The 24,524-nt window shown below is 42.8% G+C and overlaps 1 protein-coding gene across 1 annotated transcript; it reads left to right on the plus strand.

Moving 5' to 3' along the window:
- The first annotated feature begins 6,865 nt into the window (after positions 1-6,865).
- GPNMB (glycoprotein nmb) lies at positions 6,866-19,448 on the plus strand. The gene is made up of 11 exons (XM_073630093.1): positions 6,866-7,045; positions 9,345-9,491; positions 10,803-10,946; positions 11,019-11,177; positions 11,591-11,749; positions 12,290-12,649; positions 15,693-15,869; positions 15,948-16,047; positions 17,960-18,165; positions 18,891-18,978; positions 19,188-19,448. Exons 1-11 carry the CDS (start codon positions 6,973-6,975, stop codon positions 19,336-19,338), a joined length of 1,764 nt encoding a protein of 587 aa, XP_073486194.1. The 5' UTR covers positions 6,866-6,972; the 3' UTR covers positions 19,339-19,448.
- The last annotated feature ends 5,076 nt before the right edge of the window (positions 19,449-24,524 follow it).

A 24,524-nucleotide genomic window follows, 5' to 3' on the forward strand; every position in this document is an offset into this window, starting at 1 on the left:
CAGTAATCTACACACATATTTAGTTACAAGTAAAAGGGCATTCCTTTCCCATAATTACCCATCCTTATCAAAGCTCCTTTCAGCTTGCTGGTCTATCAGAAAGAGACCGTTACCTCCCCCTTGGCTCTGAGTATATCAAACCAGGCTGATGTCTCATTGGTTGGCCTAGCTTGGATCATGATTGGAGGACTGACTCCATAAGTCGGCCCCTTTTCATGCAAATCCTTGTGACTATGCTGGCCGGGAGTTAATTGAATTTCCCCAGGAAGTTAGGTGTTGATTATGGGTTGGGCCCCCTCCAATGCATATCCCAACATGGGATCCTTTCAAAGGAGTAGGTGTAAAACAATTGAATTGGCTCTGCATTGTTTGTATATACAAGTCTTGGCCCACATTCTCTGCTCTTAGCAAAAGCTTAAATGAAACCCTTTTTGCCCGGCTTTCATAGATGCCAGCTAAATGAAATATATTCATTATTACAATATTTTACAGTTATTAATGGAGATTTCATATAAACTCATAAGGCAACAGTTATCCTTATGGTGGTTGACCATTTTTTCGAAACTGTTGCATTGTATTCCACTCAAGAAGTTGCCTACTTCTAAGGAACTGGCTTCTATTTGGGCACATACAGTACCTGGTGCATTGGAAGGGGTACGGTCCGGCGGACGTACATGCCCCTGTCTTCCTCCGTGATTTCCATAGAAGTTTTCCCCTCAAGCCCGGTGGTCCTCTGAGGGGGAGGGGTCATTGAGGAGGGGGGACTGTCAGGGCTGGGCTCAGCCCTTGCTTCTCTGAGCTGGCCGCTCAGTTGTCAGCTAGTTGCCAGCTCCTTTCTCTCCACAGTGACTCAACTGTTGATGATCTGCTCATCAGTCCTGCCTACTTAAAGCCGTCCAGCTCACTTCATCTCTGCCTTCGCCTTTGGTCACATCTCAGAGACTTTCCCCTGCGTTTCTGTTAAAGACTTGCTCGGCTGATGTCCCTTCTGGCTCCTGATCCTGCTGAACTCTGGCTATGTATTGACTACGCTTACTCTGTTTACCTTATTATTATTAAACTAGTGTGATTAACTGTACTTCTGTCTCAGTCTGATTCATGGTTTCTGACAAAAGGATGCTTCCTTTCCTAAATACGTACCCGGACCGGGCAGCTGCCCGGCTCCTGGAATTGGGTTTTACAGAGGGTTTTCGGATTCCATGTTCACTTACGCGCATTCACCCCGCGTCCAAAAATTTGCGTTCGGCACTGCTTCACCCTTCAGTGGTTTCTGAGAAACGATGCAAGGAAGTGGCGTTAGGGTGCATGTGCGGCCCCTTTCCCATTCCCCCCCGTTAGCGGATTTGGTGGTGTCACCATTGGGGGGTGGTCCCCAAGAAGGAGCCCCAGAAATTTTGTTTAATTCATCACCTTTCCTTCCCTAAGGGGGGCTTGGTTAATGATGTGATCGACCCGGTTGCCTGTTCCGTATCATATACCTCTTTTGATGCTGCGTTTTTTTGGGTCTGGCATTGCGAACAGGGCGTGCTCATGGTCAAAACCGATGTGGAGGCGGCCTTTCGGCTGCTGCCGGTCCATCCACAAAGTTTTTATCTCCTGGGGTATCATTGGCTGGATGCCTTTTATGTGGATCAATGTCTGCCTATGGGCTGTTCGATCTCTTGCTCCCTGTTTGAGACCTTTGGTTCATTCGTGGAATGGGTGGTGCGGGAAGTGTCTGGTATCAATAGCGTCATTCACTATCTTGACGATTTTATATGCGTGCGCCCTCCTTCCTCTAGGTTGTGTGGTATCTTGCTGGCTACTCTACAACATATTACGGAATGCTTTGGAATACCACTTGCTCCTGACAAGACTGTAGGCCCAGTGGTCGAGCTTAGCTTTCTAGGTATTGTTATCAATTCCCAGCCGATGGAATGTCGGTTGCCTGATAGAGCTGCACCATTAATCGTCAAGAATTTTTATCACAATTTTTTCCCCATTGCGCTCCTGACAAAGTATTTCCCGATTCTTTCTATGCAGAGAATTCTCTCTGCTCCGCTGAAGCCGACAGCTGTCAAAAGAAAGGAAAAAAAAACAAAAAACGGGCAGTCTGCCAAGAATCACAGCATTCCTTAGCAGTGAAATTTAAGTAAAACATTGTAACGATTTGTCCTTTAGATCAAGGGAATACACTTTGGTGTGTAAATGGGGGAAGGGGGGAAGTTTAACCACTTAAACACTAAATCTTTTTCTGACATTTGTTGCTTAAAATCATTTTCTTTTGCTAGAGAATTACTTAGAACCCCCAGACATTATATATATATATATTTTTTTTTTTTTTAGTAGAGACCCTAGAGAATAAAAAAAATTACACTTTAATGAATTAAAAAAAAAAATCAGTAAAGTTAGCCCAATTTTTTTGTATAATGTGGAAGATTTTACGCCGCGAGAATCATGAGCGAATTGTGATCTTTTTATTCTAAGCAAAAAAATTGTGATTCTCATTCTGACCAGAATCGTGCAGCTCTATTGCCTGATGACAAGTTGATTGCTCTGCAGTCAGAGATCCACTTGGTGATAGGTAAGCGCAAAATCCGACTGCGACAGCTACAGTCCCTTTTGGGAAAGTTGAACTTTGCATGCAGGATCATGCCTATGGGGAGGGTGTTTTGTCACCGTTTGTCGGCTGGAACGGCGGGCATCTCTTCTCCTACTCATTTCATTACACTGACGTGGGACCACAGGGAGGATCTTCGCATTTGGCATGTTTTCCTGGACTCCTTTAATGGCCGTTCACCTTGGATGAAAGGGCCGGTGAGTAATTTTGTTTTGGAATTTTTTACCGATGTGGCTGGGTTGTCAGGATATGGGGCCTTTTTTGGGGGAAGATGGAGTGCAGAGAGCTGGTCGGATAACTGGGGGGGGTGTCTCATGTTCTGCTTGAATTGTGTCCGGTTATTGTTGCGGTGGAAATCTGGGGTGAGTTCTTTCGTGATAGGAAGATCCATCTCCATTACGACAATTTGGGGGTGGTTCAGGTCATCAACCAAGTGCCAGCTTCGTCAGCACCGGTTGTCCGCCTGTTGCAGCGCCTGGTGTTGCATTGCCTGCAATTAAATGTTTTATGTGTGCGGTACATATTCCGGGAACGACTAATGCAGTGGCTGATGCTTTGTCTCAGTTTCAGTGGGACAGATTCCAGGAGTTGGCACCGGGAGCGGAGCAGCACGGATATCCATGTCCCCAGCAGCTGTGGCAAATTGCTTTGGAGGCGCCGCGGGATTGATCCGGAATTCTGTTAGCTGGAGTATGTGGTCTGCGTATGTAAAGGTTTGGCGGGAGTGGCTTGGGCTGTTGGAGCAGGTAGGTGAAGTTACTGGTGAGGGGGTGGTTACGGTGTTGCTGTAATTTATTTGCTTTAATTATGAGAAGGGTGTGTCTGTTTCAGCGATGGATCGCAAGATAGCGATAGGTTTAGCTTTTTGGTGCAAATTGACGGAGGGGGCTGTGATTTTACAAAAGTTTTTATGGTGAAGCAGGCCTTGAAGGGGTATAGAAAAGGGACCAAGAAGCGGGACGGACGGCGCCCGATCACTTTCTACATTTTGCAGCAGTTGCTTCTGCAGGTGAGTTTGGTGTGTGATTCTAGTTATGAGGCCTGTTTTAGGGCGGCGTTCACATTGGTCTTCTATCGGGCTTTTAGGATGGGTGAATTGGTTAGCCCTTCTCGATCGGCTCAAGGCGGACATCTGGTAGGTGACGTTCTCTGTGGAAGTGCTTCGGTGGCTGATCGAAAACAGACCGGTTGGGGAGGAGTAAGTATGTACATGTATATAGGGTCCCTTTGCCCTGTGGCTGCTGTTGAGAAGTATTTGGGCATCCGTCCAACAGTTGGGGGATCATTTTTAGTGCACCGGGATGGGTTGTCCTTATCTGTATTGTAAGTTTGGCTCAGTGTTCCGCCGATGTCTAGGGGCAGCGGGTTTTGACTCCCTGGCCTATTCCTCTCATTCCTTTTGCATCTGGGCTGCCACTCATACCGCCCGGTGGGGAAAGGAGACTGCAGTTATAAAGCGCAATCTGACTGATTCGAGCTTTACATACGCCCTCATTTGGTTTAGGTCACCCAGGCTTGTCATGTGCTGTTTTTTTCTGTGTCTAATCTCCATGTTTGTTATATTTTATTACTATGTTCCGCATTTTTCTTTTCAGATGATGCGGCTGGTCTTGTGTGGATCATGGGACATTCTTTTGTTTTTTTGGGGGGGCTAAACGAGCAGTGTCCCTCGGGAGGTGGCCATGGTCCGTTGGATTGGGGTCCCGGGCATGTTGCAGAGCAGGGTGTTGCCTGAGCTGCATAAGTATGCCCGCCTGGATCGGGCCCCAGACGTCTTGGTATTGCACGTCATGAGCAACAATTTAGGAGTTCTCTCTATGCAGAATTTGGTTCTGGACATTAAATTTGATGTCCTTCGTATCCGCACGGATTTTCCCCATACTCGCATTGTATGGTCAGACATCGTGGCTCTTCTTGGCGCTGGGCTAGGTCGGTGGAGAAGGTCAACAAGACCCGCATTAAGGTTAACAAGGAGGTGGGCAGATTTATTACACGTAATGGTGGTTTTGTGGTCAGGCACCTGGATTTGGAGGTTGATACTAGTCAGTACTTGAGGGGGCTGCCATCCATTTCAACGCAGTGGGCATTGGTTTTTGGTTTCTAGGCCTGCAGGATGGAATCCAACAAGCCCTCCGTTTTTTGGGGCGCCCACAAGTGTAAGGCTTTACACCTGTGTGCTGTGGCGGTTGGGATCTTTGGAGGCCTTCTAAATTAATACTGATATGGCATGGTGGGGAACCATCTATGGTATGGGGTCCTCGGTAAGATGCCAGTTAACCGAGGTTTAACCTTGGATATGGGTATCGGCGTTGGAAGGTGGAATATTGGTATAGTCCTTGAGTTGGTGTGTTGCGACTGGGGACCTTGCGTGGTCACGCTGATACTAAGTCAATTTGGGGTCTTTTCAGTGCCTTCAAAGATCAACAACTGTGAGATTATTGTTTGTAAATAAAATGTTTATGGTTATTTGTTAATAAATGGAAGGTACAGCCTGTCTTTTTGACCCCAGATCTCATATTTAAGAGGTCCTGTCATGCTTTTTTTCTATTACAAGGGATGTTTACATTCCTTGTAATAGGAATAAAAGTGACCCAAAGTTTTATTTTTTTTTTTAAAGACAGTGTCAAAATAAAAAACAAAAAATAAAATAAATAAGAAAACAAAATGTAAAGCGCCCCGTCCTGACGTAAGCAAACGCATACATGAGTAGCGACCGCATATGAAAACAGTGTTCAAACCACACATGTGAGGTATCGCTGCGATCGTTAGAGTGAGAGCAATAACTCTAGCTCTAGACCTCCACTGTTACTCAAAACTGGTACCCTGTAGACATTTTTAAACGTCGCCTATGGAGATTTTTAAGGGTAAAAGTTTGTCGCCATTCCACGAGCAGGCTCAATTTTGAAGCCTGACATGTTGGGTATCAATTTACTCCGCATAACATTATCTTTCACAATATAAAAAACATTGGGCTAACTTTACTTTTTTTTAATCTTTAATTCAAAAAAGTGTATTTTTTCCAAAAAAAGTTCGCTTGTAAGACCGCTGCGCAAATACGGTGTGACTGAAAGTATTGCAACGACTGCCATTTTATTCTCTAGGGTGTTAGAAAGAAAATATATCATGTTTGGGGGTTCTAAGTAATTTTCTAGCAAAAATATAAATAAATGTGTTTTAACTCGTAAACACAGAGTCTGAAAAATAGGTCCGGTCCTTAAGTGGTTAAATAGACTTATGCTGCGTACACACGACCGGACTTTACGGCATACTTGGTCCGGCGAACCTGAGTCCGTCGGATAATTTGATCGTGTATGGGCTCCAGCAGACTTTTTTTTCTCAAAAGTTTGACGGACCTAGAAATGAAACATGTTTCAAATCTGTCCGCTCGTCTGTATGCTAGTCCGATGGACAAAAACCAATGCTAGGGCAGCTATTGGCTACTGGCTATGAACTTTCTTGTTTTAGTCCGGTCGTACGTCATCACGTACAAATCCGTCGGACTTTGGTTGATCGTGTGTAGGCAAGTCCGTTCATTCGGAAAGTCCGTCGTAAAGTCCTTCGAAAAGTACGCCGGACAAAGTCTGCCGTAAAGTCCGCTCGTGTGTACGCGGTATTAGTGCGTTTCTCCAAAACTGAAAATGCACGAAAAAATGCATACGTGTGAACCAGGCCTTAGAGCAACCTCCCCCATTCTCTGTAAAAAGCATATGTATGCTGCCATGTTGGCATCAGGAAATACAAAATTCCTGGGAGCAAAATCTTAAGTGCAGAAGGGACTCTGAATGTTTCTTCTGGTTCATTCACATATGTGTGGTGCATTCTTGCATGTGTGTTAATGTGTATTATGTCATATGTTAACATGCATTGGATTAAGGCCGCTGATTGAAAATAATAAGCTGGCATGTCACTAAAATGTCCAGAAAATCAGGTGGGACAAAAATTTTTTTAACGCAATGCACCTTGGTGTATTGCCATGCATTGCAGTGTGCTGCAACACATGTGCATTGCCTTAGTGTATTGGGGTGCTACTTGAAATGAAGTCAAGAAATGTGTCCACGATAAACACAATATTAAAATGATAATTGTCATCTCCTCAGGCAATGATAGCAATCACACCTCTGATATTTGAGAAACTTAGTTAAAATCTGAGATTCATGATAAGTGACTCATAAGCACATGAGCGATGAGGCAGGGCCCAGGACATAGAATCAGGCATCTTTCCTTAATTCCATCACATGATGAGCCTGAAGGCTTTTCATAAACAGGAGGAGGGAACATTAGAATCATGACTGCTATTACTCTCAGCTGTGGTTAGTAGAGGCCAGTTTAAATACCGCTGTGCTGGAAGGAAAGGAAACTATTCACTTTTTGCAATGCAGGCTGCAGTGGTGAGGGGCTGGTTGGTGCTCAGTGTCTGGCTGATCTCTGCTGCCCAGGCAGGAACACGTGAGTTTGTTTTAAAAGTGCTTGCATTGTTATTAATGGGTTATTAAAGGGTCTCTCTTTTGAATTGTATGTTCTTGCATAAAATTAAATTTTTACAACTGTTTGATGAAAATAGATATGTAGTATATCTTGTGGTGCTACAAGCCCTATAATGTGATGGATTACAGAAGCCATTCTCAATCAGAATTCCTCTGGGGGTTGCTAGGGGTTCCTTCCACTGTGGTGCCTGCTTAGTTTTAGGGTTTGTTCCTCTTGCATATACCCAATCCTTTTCTAGCTGTTTATAAGGGGGGCATTCTTCTCACTAGCTTCCAATGTGAGGTACACCTCCAACTCCCCAACCCCAATTATTCCCCCCCCCCCCCCCCCCCCTTTATTATTCTAAAGGAGGATATAGCACTTATGTAGTGTAATGGTGGCCACACACTACTACCTGAATAGGCCCTTAATTTGACTGAGATTTAAGATGCAAATCGATAACTTGCATTCAGAAGTTGCAATGCCTCTGTCTGTGGGTATATTGATCAAATGGGTTGTTGACTACAGACAAATTCTTTTCAGAAAAGCAATCCACTAATTTTGCAATTCATGTATGGTCACCATGAGGGCCTACCTGACTGGATATAAATTGTTGCTCCCGTTTTCCAAAAGGGGGGGGTCACAAAGACTGATGCTGTTTTAGTGAATAACATATGTTGAAGGCTTCTTCTGTATGTATGAGATCTTCACTCTTTTATATAATTTCATAGAAAATTTGCCAAGTGAGATGTGCATTTTGTTGGCTTTCTACTTGATTTGCCAATGCCTGTGCTATGATAAACTTGGCAGGACTGTATTGCCAGATGTGAATGTATATAAGGTGACAAGTGATGGTGCCAAAGATTGTTTGTGAATAATACTGCAGCTGCAACCCCCCCACCCCCCCCCCCCCCCCCCTTTTTTTTTTTTTTTTTTTTTTTTTTTTTTTTTTTTTTGACATACCCCCTCTGAATAAATGAATGAATAACCACTTAACCATTAGTGATGCAGTTCACGTGAATCCCATATTAAAGTTCATAAAAATAAGCAATATTCGAAAAAACTCGCTCTCCAGAGTTGTCCATTCACTGTGATCCAGACAAAAGCTAATCCTTCAACTAGTGCTCCACCAAAAACCATGTGAGGAGTACAAACTCATCAGAACTTTAATACGCCTTGTAGCAATATTGGAGTCTGACCCTGAACCACAAGGTGTCTCCTTGGCAATGATCGAACACTAAGGCTTGGGAGAAACCTATTGAGAATGGTAGCGCTGTATGTAAAACCATGCGCAGTTAATTAGGGAGTGCTGCAAGTCAGCACCAACATGTACAGCATTAGGTTGATATGCTCACCGTCTCACCAAGATGTGGCGCATGTTTTTTTTTCCCTTCGCCTTTTGATTTACAAATGCAACAATTTAAACATTGGATGACAGATTTAGCACTGGCAAACACTTTTTGAAAGCTAAGCCATGCATGTTGTATGGATCAGACCAAAATGAGGGACTTTGTTCCACATCAGGGACAGTTGGGAGCTATGCAATATTTAGTCTGCAGAAAAACTTGCATGAAGCAGGCTAATAGAATTTTGACAGCCTAAATATTGGTTAATTTACAAATGTCTCATTTAAATCCTGTGACTTTAATAGACAACATTCTGCAGCTAATTTTAAAACTGGTTGGAGGTGGCCAGGCTAAACCGTTCCTCTAGAATGCCATAAGCTGTTTGTCAAGACAACTTCTTGACTTGGAGAATCACTAAACAATTTACAAAAGTTGGGTGTTACCAGCATACCTCCTTTCAAACTGGTATGCTTCAAGTGTGTGTCCCATGACTTTTCTGGCATTCTAGGTCACTAATGCCTAGGCATTGGAGGGTTACCAAAAAAGGTTGCTGGGAACTGGCATTGCAGTGTGGCAGTAAAATTGTCACTAGTGGGTGCAGTAAATGGATTGGAAACAAATGTAGGAGCTCTGATTAACTATGTGGCAAGTAAACTGAACTTTCGGCATAATTGTTCCGGCCAAGTAGGTGGTGCCTGGGGTAAGGAAAAGCCCCCTCATCTGTCTCCACTTGTTCCTTAATGTGGTTCATCCATAAATCCGGGAAGATGCTAAATGCATCTTGTAAGCAATGTTGATAACCCTTCTATATCTGGTAACACTAGTGTGAATCTGAATAAATTGGTTAACTTTCACATCTAATTTGGCAAAACCTGCTGGGGTCAACTTTTGCCATGGTGTGGTATATTGGGTGATAAAAAAAATTGTCTCTACAGGTTTCCAAGATGTGGTAGAGTTCGGAAGGCGGACTGGCCATGAAAATCGCCACATACATGGTTGGTCCCCAGACAGCAGCTCTTGGAATGACCAGCTTTATCCTGCCTGGAAATCTGGTGATCCTAGATGGGAAAACTGCTGGAGAGGTAATGTCTAAGCCACCAAAACACAATGGCTGCTTTTATGCCATATGTACGAAATATGCAGCCTGTGCCTTAATTTTCATTTTATAGTGAATATTTGGGCCACCCCCTTCAAATACACTTCATGACAGGACCACATTATCACAAGTACAAAACTGGGATGGTGCAGTAGTCTTCCAATATGAGTACTACCCAAGAGTAATTATTCTCTTGGGTAGTAAATCAGGCGTTCCCTACTCTTAAATCACTTGGCTTTATGCATACTATAAATTGCAAAACAGCAGACGGAGCATTTCTGGCAATGTTTTCTTTAAAGGGATTGTCTAATGCATAAGTAAGTTTGCTTTCATTTACACTAAAGGAATAGCCAAGTCCTCCTTTCAATAAAGGACAACTGTACAGCTACAATTTCATGATTATAATAACCTTTTATGCCTTTGTAAGAACCAGTGACGTCTAAAGATCAGATGGCTTTAATGGTTTGAAAAGACTCCAAAGCTGGCACTGCACTTACCTGTGTATAGAACAAGCTATTTCAACAGCCAAGGACCTTGAGACTCCTAACTTGGAAACCATGTGGAATAAGTAGTATGTGATGCACTTGGCAAATGTCACTGCTTCCCACGATTTGGTTAAATTTTTTTTTTTTTTTGATGCAGGCATGTAAAATTGTTACCTTGTTGTACCTCCTGCTAGGTAATGTGTACAACATTGTGCTTTTCTGCTAGGCAAAAAGGTACCAAGTAAACATACAAATGCAGGGTGTCATAAATAAAAATAAAGTTGGTTTTGTATCCCACTTCACTGGAAAAATCAAGCCCCACCAACGGTAGCTAGTTGGATCCAGAGAGTAGACTCCATTAGTAAAATGGAGGACTTGGTGCTCACTGCAAGACAACACCAGTTTATCCTCTCCTCAGAAGGTATCACCCTTAGGACTTCATGATGAAGCAGAGACTTCAAATAGAGAAGGACCCAGAGGCTGTCCTGAATCAACCAGGGCCCCCCAATATCCTCCCTGTTCCTGCCCCCCCACCTCCGATGTTAGAACCCCACCTGATGGGGTGGGGGTGATTGGGGGGGGGGCGCAAGGGAGGACTGAGGTTTTCCAACCTGCATCACCTCTAACTGGAGATTTACTGATGTAGAGTGCACTCGGGCCCCACAATGTCAAGAGGTACTTGTCACTAGAAATACACATTTTGGAAGATGTACATGATCCCTGTTTTGTGTCCCACATAATCCCCCCCCCCCCCAACATTGGAATATACCACTTTTCATACTAGAATATGTTCTGTCCTAACTTATTTTTAGGTGGCAAAGTAGTGGCACTGCTGACCAGTGACAGTCCTGCACTGATAGGGTCAAATGTTACATTTGCTGTGAATCTGCGTTTTCCCAGATGTCAAAAGGAGACTGAAGATGGGGATATAGTCTATCAACGAGGATGTGCTAATGGTAAATATAGAAGCAGGTTTATCTGCTAGGAGGTAAGGATTGCTGGCTTCCCTAATCTGTTGCTTATTTCAGCTTCCTTTAGTGATCAGTATGTGTATAACTGGACCAAATGGGTACCGTTCTGTAATGAAGGAAACTGCAGTTTTTCCAACAAGTTTCCAGATGGAAGACCATTTCCTCACCACCATGACTGGAGACGCCATAACTTCATCTACATCTTCCAAACACTGGGTTGGTATTGTCATGGGTTACATATGTTAATGTAGTTCTCAAAGTTGGCTGAATTACAGCCTTGACAAACTTGGGTATGGTTAGGCTTATGTCAGAAGAATCTGTGCAGAAAATCTATTCAGACTCCTGTCATATTGCACAGCCAATACTGCAAGTTTGCTTTAATCAGGCTATATTACACTCCATGTGTAGTTCTACTTAAACTAGCTGGAAAACGCCAGTCACTTGGCAGCTAGTTGGTATTTGGCTTTTCTTGCTATCGTGCAAGTGACACCCTTGCTTTAAAGTATTTTCTTCCAATTCCTGAGCCTCATGTGTTTCTAGGGGGAACTAGACTGAATGCTGTAAGTGTAAATTTTGATGGGTAATTTTTAAGAGGGAGGCTTGATAATTAAGGTATATTCTATATCCAGGCCAGTACTATCAGACGACTGGAAGATCTTCAGCTGTTCTCTCAATAAATACTACAAACATCACAGCTGGTGCACAGATGATTGAGGTGACTGTTTTTAGGAGAGGCTATCGAAGGCATTACCCTGTTGCTAAAGCAAGTGGCCTGTACATTGTAACAGGTAAGTGTGAAGATGCTGATAAAACTTGTGTGAGATCTAGATACATATGTGTTTTGGAAAGTGAATTTGTAACTGTAACCAGCATCTGCACCCATATGGTGTATCCAAGCGAATGTTTTGAATCCTGTCTTTGTGTTACTTTTTCTGTTGGCAACTCCAATTTGGTAATGACATTGCCTGCCCTTATGGTAGTAAAGAAGGTGTCAACCCAAATGGCAAATATCCACACCCCATTACCTCTAAGTTGAAGTGGTGGTTTATTTTTGTTTTCATACTGCACTAAAGTCAAACTTTAGGCATCACATCCTCTGCAAAAATTCATGTTTTGCTAATGCTCTCAAATTAGTCAATTACTAAAGCAATGCAGACACTGTCAATTTTCCTTATTAGAAATGCATAAGGTGATGAGGACCACTTCTTCTATTTCATAATTCTGCATATAACTTTTTTTTTTTATCAGAGCAGAAACTGGGTAGACATCTGACAGATTAAAATCCTTACAATGTACATTTATCACCCAGAAGGCATTTTTATTTTCAGATCAAATTCCTTTCTATGTGAACATTACACAGAAAAATGACAAGAATTCCTCTGACCACATCTATATCAAAGATTCTCCAATTTCATTTGATGTTAAAATCCATGATCCAAGCCATTACCTCAACAAATCTATTCTGTCTTTCAACTGGACCTATGGTGATGGCAGTGGCTCCTTTGTGTCCAATAACCCAGTCTCCACTCATACTTACACCTTGCTTGGAAACTTCAGTCTGAACCTAACCATCAAAGCTGCCATTCCAGGACCCTGTAAACCAGTTACACCTACTCCCCTTCCTACAACAAAAGCACCAACTACGCAGATGCCAACAACCACACCCCATACCACTACAAACACAACCGGTAAGGTGTGGGTTAAGGGAGGTTCCATCACTGCTTTTTTGCACACGTTTTGAGTTGTTTGCTTAACCTTCCTGGCGGTATGATTGCGTCTGATTTTTGAATGTCAAAGCAGTACTTTTTGTTTTATATTTGTAAGCCTGTAATTGGGAATAACACACTTAAATCTGTCCACGAGTCTAGTAGATATCCTGGGTATGAAAGTTTGAAACCCTAAGGGCTCATTTACACTTGCTTCGGACAGGCTTTGTTAAACTTTGTTAAACTTTGTTAAACCATTAAACCATAAAAACCATTTTATTTAGTGACGGGGCTTTGACTAGCATTCAGAGAGCTTTGACAAAGTGTGTCTGAAGCCATGTTTTGAAGCAAGTGTAAACTAGCCTTGATTAAATGATTTAACTAACTTGACACAGTTCCCCCATAAACGTTTACTGTACAAAAGGTCCATTAGCATGGACCATACGGTGAGTACATGGCTTGAAAACTGGCTACAAGGGTGAGTCCAGAGGGTGGTAACAAATGGGGAGTACTCAGAATGGTCATGGGTGGGTAGTGGCATGTTCACCCCCCCCCCCCCCCCCCCCCCCCTGGCTTTTGATGTAGAAGGATGCTTTTTGGATGCCATGGACATTCTCAAGTTTCCAGGCAGAAAGAACAGTGTGTAATTAGTCAGGTCCATAAATATTGGGACATCAACACTTTTTTTTTTTTTTTACACCACCACAATGGATTTGAAATGAAACCATGTGCTTGAACTGCAGACTTTACTTTAATTTGAGGGGATTTGCATCCAAATCAGCTGAATGGTGTAGGAATTACAACAGTTTGTATAGGTCCCACTTTTTAAGGGACCAAAAGTAATGGGACAGATTATCTATCATTCATGAAACTTTCACTTTTTAATACTTGGTTGCAAATCCTTTGCAGTCAATTACAGCCTGAAGTCTGGAATGCATAGACATCACCAGACACTGGTGATGCTCTGCCAGGCCTCTACTGCAACTGTCTTCAGTTCCTGCTTGTTCTTGGGGCGTTTTGTCTTCAGTAAGTCAAATCCATTGTGTATAGAGCCAAAAAGATTAGAACTGTGTCCCTGTAGATCAGGGGTCTCAAACTGGTGGCCCTCCAGCTGTTGCAAAACTATAAGTCCCATCATTCCTCTGCCTGTGGGAGTCAAGCTTGTATCTGTCAGCCTTGCAATGCCTCATGGGACTTGTATTTTCGCAACAGCTGGAGGGCCGCCAGTTTGAGACCCCTGCTGTAGATAGTATCCCACAAAAGGTGAGCACACCCTCACATTTTTGTAAATGGTTTTTCTTATATTTTCAGAAACACTTTGCTACAATGTACAGCTTGTATAACAGTGTAAATCTGCTGTCCCCTCAAAATAACAGCCATTAATGTCTAAACTGCTGGCATCAAAAGTGAGTACACCCCTAAATGGAAATGTCCAAATTGGGGGGGCCCCCCCATGTCATGACTGGTTAGTGTTACAAGGTCTCGGGTGTGAATGGGGAGCAGGTGTTTATTACTCTGGTCACTTAAAGTTCATGGCAAATAACTGAGGAGCTAGAAAAAGAATTGTTGCTCTACATAAAGATGGCCTAGGCTATAAGACGATTGCCAAGACCCTGAAACTGAGTTGCAGCATGGTGGTCTAACAGGATAGGTTCCACTCAGAACAGGCCTCAACATGGTTTACCAAAGCAGTTGAGTGCAAGTGCTCCGCATCATATCCAGAGGTTGTCTTTGGGAAATAGATGTATGAGTGCTTCCAGCATTGCTGCAGAGGTTGGGGGAGGGGGGGGGGTCATCCTGTCAGTGCTAAGACCATATGCCGCACACTGCATCAAATTGGTCTGCATGGCTGTCGTTCCAAAAGGAAGCCTCTTCTAAAGATGATGCACAAGAGGGCCTGCAAACAGTTTGCTGAAGACAAGCAGGCTAAGCACATGGAGCACATGGCTTACTGGACCATGTCCTATGGTGGTCTGAGTCCAAGATGAACATATTTGGTTCAGGTGTGTGTGTGGTGGCAACCAGGTGAGGAGTACAAAGACAAGTGTCTTGCCTACAGTCAAGCATGGTGGGGGTAGTTCCATGGTGTTGGGCTGCATGAGCGCTGCTGGCAATGGGGAGCTACAGTTCATTGAGGCAACCATGAATGCCAACATGTACTGTGACATACTGAAGCAGAGCAGGATCCCTTCCCTTTAGAGACTGGGCTGCAGGGCAGTATTCCAACATAACGACCCCAAACACACCTCCAATACGACCACTGCCTTGCTAAAGAAGCTGAGGGTAAAGGTGGTGGGCTGGCCAAGCATGTCTCCAGACCTAAACCCTATTGAGCATCTGTGGGGCATCCTCAAAGGTGGAGGACAAGGTCTCTAACATCCACAAGCTCCATGATGCCACTAGAGTCCTCATCCACTCCACATCAACAATCTGCAAAGCTCTGAACTTGGCCCAAATTTGGACGTTTTCACTTAGGGGTGTACTCACACTTGTTGCCAGCAATTTAGACATTAATGGCTGTGTTATTTTGAGGGGACAGAAAATTTACACTGTTCTACAAGTTGTACACTTACTACTTTACAGCAAAGTATAATTTCTTCAGTGTCACATGAAAAGATATGATATAATTACAAAAATGTGAGGGGTGTACTCTCGTGTGAAGGCAGGGCACTAGGGCCAAACGGGAGGTGAAACTATTTGATGCACTGTAAGATTGCATTACTGTATGTGCTGTATTTTGGAATTTGCCACCGGCTTTGCAACACTTGCAGGGAATGGAGCCCAGAACAGTAATGCATCAGGTGGAGTACATGGCCCGAGGACACAGCGGGAGGTAATCGCAGGCTCCCGGGGACAAGGTAAGTAACTGTACCAGGGTACTGTGGTGCAATCCTGAGTGGCTGGGGGGTTACTGCTTTTGGTAATGAAAATTAACCCTGAGCCACACTCGCATACCGCTAGGGAGGTTAAGTAATTGTCATTTCTTCCATGAAACAAGGATTACAATAACTGTTTTATCCAAAAGGTAACACAACTGAAGTGCCACCCTTTGAAACTGAGACCTTTCCTCTAACTACAGAAGAACAGAATACTACTACTCATGCTATCCCCACTACCCATACAACTATACCAACAACTACCTCTGTTCCTGGGTGCTTTATCTACAGATATGGCTACTACAACACAAAAATTACAGTTGCAGGTAGGTTGTAAGCATTCAAAGCTTTTTCACGAATAACATTTTGGGCTTAAAATTTTTTTAATTTTTTTTTTTTTTCAGATGGCATCCTTGGTATGAATATTATTAAAATGAACACTATCCAAGTGTCCTCTCAGGCTGAAAACTCTGTAATTGATTTTGTGGTGTCCTGTGAAGGCAGGTAAGTAGGTTCTTCCACTGATTGACACTTTGGTGGATAATATGCCAAGTTCTGCATCCCAAATGGCTGTAGTTTTCTACATTTAAATATCTAGGTGTTCAAGTTGCATCACAAATGTGGAGAGAAATCTTGACCCATTGCTTAAGTGCCCTGAACATACGGGGGAAAATAAGGAGCAAGTTGCCTTTAACAGTAGCTGGTAGGGCCAACCTGGTAAAGATGGTTAGGATGCCACAATTGTAACTTCTACAGAATTGTCCTATAGCTGCCCCAGAGATTCTTTCGACAGGTGGACACCCACTTTAGAGACCTTATCTGGAGATATAAACATCCCCCAGATTAAACTAGGGGTTTTGCAGCTGCCCAAGGATGGAAGTGGTCTAGCTATCCCTAATGCCAGATGTTACTACTTGGCATCACAACGCCAACATTTTAATGATTTGTATGTTGGACTCAGAGGACCCTATACAGCAAATCATATTTTCTTGACTTTCAGTGGAGCCACTCATGCAGTTAGTGGCAGTTTTATGTTATATTATAGTAAACATTTTATTTAATCCGTAAAGGTTGGACTACTGTCCAACAATTTACTTCTCACAGGAGATATACCCAAATATGCCCATATGGAATAATTTACAATTACCAGAGGTAGCAAAGCTTAAACTTTGACTTATGGAAAAGCTGGCATTGTCTGTCTTCATCAGCTTATTGACGATGAAGCTTTACAACCATTTAATAAACTGGCAGAGAAATAAAGCAGCAACTTTCCTATTAAAATATTAACCCTCCAAGTTTAACTATGGCAGTATCCACAAGATGCTCCAAACTGACTTATTGGTGACATACTCCTCTCTACAAATAACTATGGTAGTTTTTGAGCGGTGGCGTAGGGATCTGGCAACCCCTAGTGATGAGGAATGGGAGCAAGCTCTGGTGAATTTGACCAGTCTACTTATCATCCTCAGTGTCTGACCCAGTTATTATTCACAGGTCTCACTATACTCAACTACATACTTGGGGTAAAGCAGATACTCCAAAATGTACTATTGAAACAGGTATACTTATACATATGTTGTGGTGTTGTCCTAAACTGCGTTTTTATATTCAATACCTTAAACACTCTATGCTCTGTGCATGTTCACTCATAATTCCTAGCAAAGCTATTTTTGTATCCATCAGCTGTCCTCTCATCTGAAATGCATGTGGTGTGGCTGCAGTCTACATATATAGCTTGTATTGAAGAAATATCCAACTGCTCAATGGTCTAATGCGATTATTCAATTCCTCCCTTCATAAAATTAAACACAGGAAATGCCCAAAAAAAATTCCAGGAAAATCTGGTCTCTATGGTTGGCCTACAATCTGTTTAAGTAAATGAGTTGAGTCCACAGATGAGTTTGTTATAAGTTAGTGTAGTAGATCGCTGGTATGAGCCATTAAGGTGCAGTCTCTAAATCAAATGTATTGGATTCATTTTTTTTTATTTGAAGAAGTTTCAATCTTAAAGTCTTAAGTAACCATGATGATCTGTAAGGTGCATAGTCTATTATAGATTTTATTTATATTTTTCTTCGATTAAAATATTTACCTGGGGGAAAAATGGTACTGTGTAAACGATGGGTTTAGGCAGAATAGGGCCCTAGGCAAAACTGCAGTAAGACCCATTCAACTAGCACTGGTGAGGATTGCAAACAGCAAAGCTGCCCCACTTGGGTGTGTGTGTGTGGGGTGGTGGGTTTTTGTTTTTCCCCATATTCCTTCTAGAGCTACATGTGGAGTGAGTGCACAGTATTACCCAAAACAATTATACTGGTTTACTGCAGGAAAACTAAGGTGGTAGTAAAGGACAACTGCTCTACCTAGACTCCTGTTCCTCCCTTGGTATCTCGTAATGATATGGTTTGTCTTCCAGCATGCCTACAGATGCCTGCACAATTGTTTCAGATGCTTCTTGCATGATTCCTCAGAACATGGTATGTGATCCAATTCCAGCTTCAGACCAGTGCCTCTTGACCCTACGAAGAGCATTTGCAGAGCCAGGATCCTACTGTGTCAATATTACCTTAAGTGATGCTGCAAGTTTGGCTCTTGCCAGTACCCTGGTTTATGTAGATGCAGGTAATTGCAAGATGGTGGGAAAGACTTGTTGACAACTCCTGCAGCACAGACTAGTGTTATGCTGGGCATTCATTAAAGTGAATTGGTGGCTAGAGATTAATGTATGGCCCTCTTCCAAGGTGCAATAAGGGAATATGACTTTAGAAAGAATGCTTCAGCTTGTAATTTCAAATGTGGGTAGTCAGCTGAATAGTATAGTGTTTGGTACATTTTTACTAAGGCAGCTGAATGACTTTGCATGGGCCCTCATTGTGCAGAAATAACGGCTGCAGAATTAAAACACAGAATTTGTATCTAGTCCATAGTGCAGATGCACTGGGGTGCCATAACAAATGGCAATACATGTTGGTATAGTGTTTTAGGATGTCCTAATGTCCAAAACCTGACATCTGCACTGTAGGTCTTGCCTAGTTAATAAATGGTCCTTAGAGCAGGAACACTGGCAATTATAAGTTGTAGATTTGCATCTGTGAAAGCAACATTAAAATCGCTGTGGTCACAAGTATTGCTAAGGTGCATGCAGGTTTGTAGCATCTTGCTGTAGATGTGGGAAAGATGCAGTGTTATCTGCCTGTCAAGGGGGGGGCAAGGTTACAGCTCCATGACCTTGCAAAACTCACTGAAAACATTTAGTTATTTTGGTGGGGTGTTTTTTTTTTTTTTTTTTTTTTTTTTTTTTTTTTTTTTTTTTCCCAAGCAATAAACTTAAAGCCTTTGTCCTCTAGGATCTGGAACAAAGACTACCTCTGTAGTCCTGACTATATTTGGATTGGTGGTCCTCGTTGCAACATTGGCTGGTGTTCTTCTGTACAGGTGAGTGCTCAAGCTGAGTCTGTAGTGCAGAACAAACTTGCTGAGTTTGCCTTCTGAGACAATACCATTAAAGTGGTTTCTGTGACCACTTCGTAATGGAAGCTGGATTGGCCTTGGCTTTCACACCCTAGTCTTCTAGATCTACTCACCCCAACTCTTAAAACGGCTTGCCATATTTCCCTTAACCACTTCTTTTTTTTTTTTTTTAGGAAATACAAGGAGTACAAGCCCATCAGGAATGCAACAGATGAAAGTGGCAGTCAGATCAGCGTGTACTTCAGACAAGTCAAAGATGCCTTGCTTCATGGAAACCACAATGAGCATGATCCACTGCTGAAAAACAAAGCTGGAATAATATAGTGACTTGCTGCAAAGCCATTGCACTGTATAAACTTGCATTATCTCAGATCTTCAATACTGACTATAATGCTTTGTAAAGGGGTAAAACTAAATAAAAATACTCCCTCTAATATGTTGCACTGTGTGTGGGTTTTTTTTTTTTTTTTTTTTTCTCTGTAGTGCTTTGCACTGGCTCTTACTAGAAAAGGCTTTCCTTCCTCTAAGGGTGAGACAATGCTGTGCTAGACTTCAGCCAACCAAGTTCTAGAATCTTCCTGCCAGCTGATTACAGAATTCCTTTTGTGAGCTATCTTGATTACAATTTTAATACAGTAGATATGTACAAAAGGGAGACTGCCTCGGGGGGGGGGGGGAGAGACAAAGTCATCCCTGACAGAAGACCATAATTGGTGGCTATAGAAGTCGTCTGCAATAATTGAAAGCAATTCTGGCAGGCTGGTTGTACCCAAGTTGATCGCTGAACTTGGAAAATTCAGCCTGCCCATTGATGGTCTGTATCTTGGCCGCTTCCTGCAGAACCACCAAAATTCAAACCGTGTATGGCTGGCCTAAGGGGATGACTGCATATGATTGAGGGAATTGGGGATGAACATTCCAGTGAACTTCTAGTGCAAATCCATAAAAGCAGCTACTTAAAGCGGAGTTCCACACAAAAATGGAACTTCCGCTTTTTGGAACCCCCCTCCGGTGTCACATTTGGCACCTTTTCAGGGGGGTGCAGATACCTGTCTAAGACAGGTATTTGCACCCACTTCCGGCATAGACTCCCATGGGAGTCTACGCCTCTTCCTGTCCCCACCGCGCTGTCTCCTGGGAACACACAGCTCCCAGGAGAGAGCGGGGACCATTTGGGACGTGCAGCGCGACTCCTGTATGCGCAGTAGGGAACCGGGAAGTGAAGCCACAATGCTTCACTTCCTGATTCCCTCACCTAGGATGGCGGCGGCAGCTGCCGAGAACCGAGCGGGTTCTCGGCGTCCCCTGCCGACATCGCTGGACCCTGGGACAGGTAAGTGGCCATGTATTAAAAGTCAGCAGCTGCAGAGGTCCCAGCCTCTTTAAAGAAGGCTGGGACCTCCTTGATTCATGCCCATTGCTAATCCTAATACTATGGGGTGTAGTGTGCATTTGACCACATAAGGTGCACTGCTCTTGTCAGTGGTAATGGAGAAGAGGTTTGGAAAGTAATGGAAAAAAACAAGGAGGCAAACACTGTAAAACCATATTTACAGGACCATTAGTATAAATGTCTGTCCATAGTATAAATTCCCTTTTTAAAACTCCTAATTTTTCAGTGCCAAGCTGTGCTGGTTCAATTGTGCTGAAACAAAATTGACATAAGCTGCACTCCAACAGGTGCCCATTTACCTTGGTTCCAGTTATAGCCATTCTCATCCTTTTCAGTGCTGGCCAAATATCAAGACTGGTATCCAGCTTTACACACAGCCATCACTCAGTGCTTTTCTTTGAAAGGGTTGTAAATGCTAAAAAGCCATGACTGTGCCTCCTTGCTTAATCTTCAATTGCTTCAAAGTGGGTGGTATGGTAATTATAATTTTTTTTTTTTTTTTTTTTCTGCCAAATTGAGACCTTGGCTCCTCCTCTTCCTTGGAAACATTGCATGTGCCCTCCCCCTAAATGTGTTTTATGCTCCTAGAACACCTGATGGTGCTCTCTGTATGCTCTCTCTAGGCTGGAAAAGTGTCACACGTGGTATTGCCATACTCAGGAGTAGCAGAATATATATGTTGGGGTGTAATTGGAGTATACATATGCTGTGTATGAGAAATAACTTGTTTATGACAATTTTGTGGGAGAAGAAAATATTTCATTATCCAAACTGTGGGCAAAAAAACTAACTTCAAAAAACTCACCATGCCTCTTACTAAATACCTTGGACTGTCACCCCCCCCCCCCCATGACCCTTTTTGGAAAGATATCTGTACTGTCCTGACAGGTTTTTAGGGCCTCAAGAAATGAGCTAGGCCGTCAGTACATCAGGATTTATCAATTTTCAATGATGCATAGCACAGCTTGTAGACTCTAACTTTCACAAAAACCTATTATTGTACACTTATCAGGGTGTGTGGGTTTTTTTTTTTTTTTTTTTTAATTGAAACCTGAAAATTGGTCTGGGAAGGAAGGGGGTGAAAGTGCCCAGTATTGAAGTGGTTATTTACAGAGACCTTTCCATTAACTACAGAAGAACAGAATGCTATCCACACTACCCATACAACTATACCAACAACTGCCTCTCTTCCTGGGTGGCACTTTTTACTTGTAATTACAGACATACTGAATTGAGTGAATAAAATATTTTGGACGCTTGTTGACCTGTAAAAAAAAAAAACTGCAGCTTGGAAAACTACCAGTAGGGGACAGTATGTCCTAAGGAAAAAGATGACATATGGTTCATTAACCAGTTCCCGTCCGTGCTATAGCCGGATGACGCCTACATTGCCGGGAGGCGGTCAATATACTTCCTCCCTTTTCCTTGTTCCTCGCGAGCATGCATTGGGGAAAATATGTGCTGGCCGTGTCCCTTGGACATGGCCAATCACAGCGGCCATTTACTACGTGATCGGCGTGGCCAATGTGAGATGATATCAAATGTAAACCTGAGATCATCTCTCATTGACAGCCCTCCCTCCTCACACACAGACTGCGTGTGAGAGACAGCTAAACGTGTTAGTGAACGGATAACATATAGTGCCCAATCAGTGCTACTTAGGAGCAGTGTCAGTCTGTGCCATATATAATTAGTGCCCATCTTTGCCATCAATCAGTGCACATCTATGCTACCTCATCAGTGCAGGCTTAGCACACACCTGTGCAGTCTCATCACCACTAGCAACCATGTCCAAAAGATGCTTTTCTGCTGAGGAGGTGTACCGAATACTTGCCACGGCCAACGAGAGCAATAAGGAGCTCTCTTTTTTGGATTCCCTTTCAAATTCGGATTCTGAGTCTGACGTAAATTATGAGCCAGTCCTCAGTAGTGGAACACCGACAGACTCAGAGAAGGAAGATATTCTGTCTAACAAAGGCATTCTGGTGAGGAGGCAGTGGTATCCACCAGCACCGCAGTACCTCAGAAAGAAAAGCCAATTACCAGTGGGGTTAGGACCCATGCCAGCCTTCCCTATGCCCTTCAGAACCCCTTGTGGCTTCCTCCTAATTCAGGAGAAGCTAACATTCCCCCTTTCACTACCCAGCCAGGTGTTCAGGTGGACATGGAGAATTTTTCCCCAATCAATTTCTTTTTTACGGAGGACATGTTAGCATCAATTGTCCATTCAACCGAAAGCATTCAGAACTTTTTCATGGCTTAAAATAAATTTGGCTTCATTTTATTTTTTTCTTTTGGCAGCAAATTTCGATTTAGTTTTAGTGTTAGGACTAAAATGGCATTTTAGTCATCGTATTTTAGTAGACTAAAATCTTCAGTACATTTTAGTGGAATAAAATTGAATGTGTTTAGTTAAATTGTAATGCACTATTAAAGCATTTCTCTAGAATTTCCAAGCACATTATATACTCCTGGAGTTAGAAAAATCGAATGTTAGTTTGATCAAACCTTAATATCATAAATACTAACAAACAGATTTAGCCGTTCTGGACGGTCTGAGGAGGCCTGTAATGCTGCAGAGTGCAGGATGGTGGTCTGAGGGATGACCTGTAATGCACAGTGCTCTGGATGCCACCATGCCAGTGGTCATTGGTCAGAGGAGGCCTGTAATGCTGGATAGCGGTCTGAGGAATGTCCTGTAGTAATTCACAGTGCCCTGGATGCCACTGGCAGTGGTCAGAGGAGACCTGTGTAACGCGCACACAGTGCTCTGGATGGAGGGGACAGGGAGACCTCAAGCCTGCTGTAATTGTAAAGTACAACAGTACACACTCAGGCTGCTCTGGACGTGGGCACCTGGCTGGTGGTTGTCTGTCTCGTGACTCGGGAGTGGTACAGTCTCGTTGGGACTCGGGAGGCCTGGCTGTAATGCACAGTGCTGCTCTGGTCTCTGGCAGTCGTCATGGTACACACAGTCACTTGCTGGGAGCGGAAGCAGACGGAGCTCCGTGAAAACCGGAAGTTAGTTCACAAGGGTAAATATCCCTCCTTGCCATTTTCGTTCGTTAACGAAAGCGGATTTTTTATTCATTTTCCTAGCCCCCACCCTGTATTGTATTTTTCAACTAATGAATAAACAATATTGTCCAAGAGAAATAAATAAAATAATATTAATTTTTCACCATTGCTTTCCCACCAAAACCACCCCCTTTCTAATCTGATACAATTGCAGCCGCCTTTTAATGAATCTAATTATTCTAATATCTATTTATCAAATTGCTTTCTACCTACATTAAAATCTATACATATAGGTGGGATATATTTTTTTATACCTGTTTAGTATACCACTACCCTCATAACATAATATAACTGGTTTGTTGTTTTTTCTTTTATTATTCATCATTAAATTTTTATTTTATTTTTTTAATTTATTTTGATATTTAATTTTTATTTCATATTTATGTTTAATTTTTTTCAATCTATCAATTTCTTCCAAGTTAGTATTAAGCAACTGTTATTATGTCCGAACTCTTCATGAATTATCCCTGCCATTATTGTACTGTGTTAAACGAAGAAACTGCGCTATATGAGATCAAATCAAAGATGTAATTTTAAAATTGGTGCTGCATGACTTAAATAAAAGATTGCAATTAACTAAACAAATCACTATACTTCACTTCACAGTGTTCTCTCACAACAGTGTTGCAAATGATCGCATCATAAAAAGAAATCACAACTTGAAGTAATAAAAAGTACATGTGGGAGTTGTTATTTGTAAAGAGAAGTGAGCTGGTATTGCTGTTGATCGATTACTGGTCACAATATAAGACCCCTTTCACACCGAGCCGCCTATAGCGTCGGCGGTAAAACGCTGCTATTTATATCAGCGTTTTACCGTCGGATTTGCGGCTCTTTTCGCCCGCTAGCGGGGCGCTTTTACCCCCCGCTAGCGGCCGAGAAAGGGTTAAAACCGCCCGCAATGCGCCGCAATAGATTTTGATTGATTTCAATGGGGAGCAGCGGTGGAGGAGCGGTAAACACTGCACAAAAATACTGCACATCCGTCCTCCATCTTTTGCGGTGACCAGACGAGAGGTCCGATGGTACAGCGGTGATA

Source organism: Aquarana catesbeiana, linkage group LG05 (assembly GCF_042186555.1).
Source record: "Aquarana catesbeiana isolate 2022-GZ linkage group LG05, ASM4218655v1, whole genome shotgun sequence".
NCBI lineage: Eukaryota > Metazoa > Chordata > Amphibia > Anura > Ranidae > Aquarana > Aquarana catesbeiana.

Coding starts and splice junctions, on each gene's coding strand:
- GPNMB (XM_073630093.1), top strand. CDS start 6,973: ATGCAGGCTGCAGTGGTGAGGGGCTGGTTGGTGCTCAGTGTCTGGCTG. Junction 9,492..10,802: donor ATGGGAAAACTGCTGGAGAG/GTAATGTCTAAG, acceptor ACTTATTTTTAG/GTGGCAAAGTAGTGGCACTG. Junction 18,166..18,890: donor CCTGGTTTATGTAGATGCAG/GTAATTGCAAGA, acceptor TTTGTCCTCTAG/GATCTGGAACAAAGACTACC.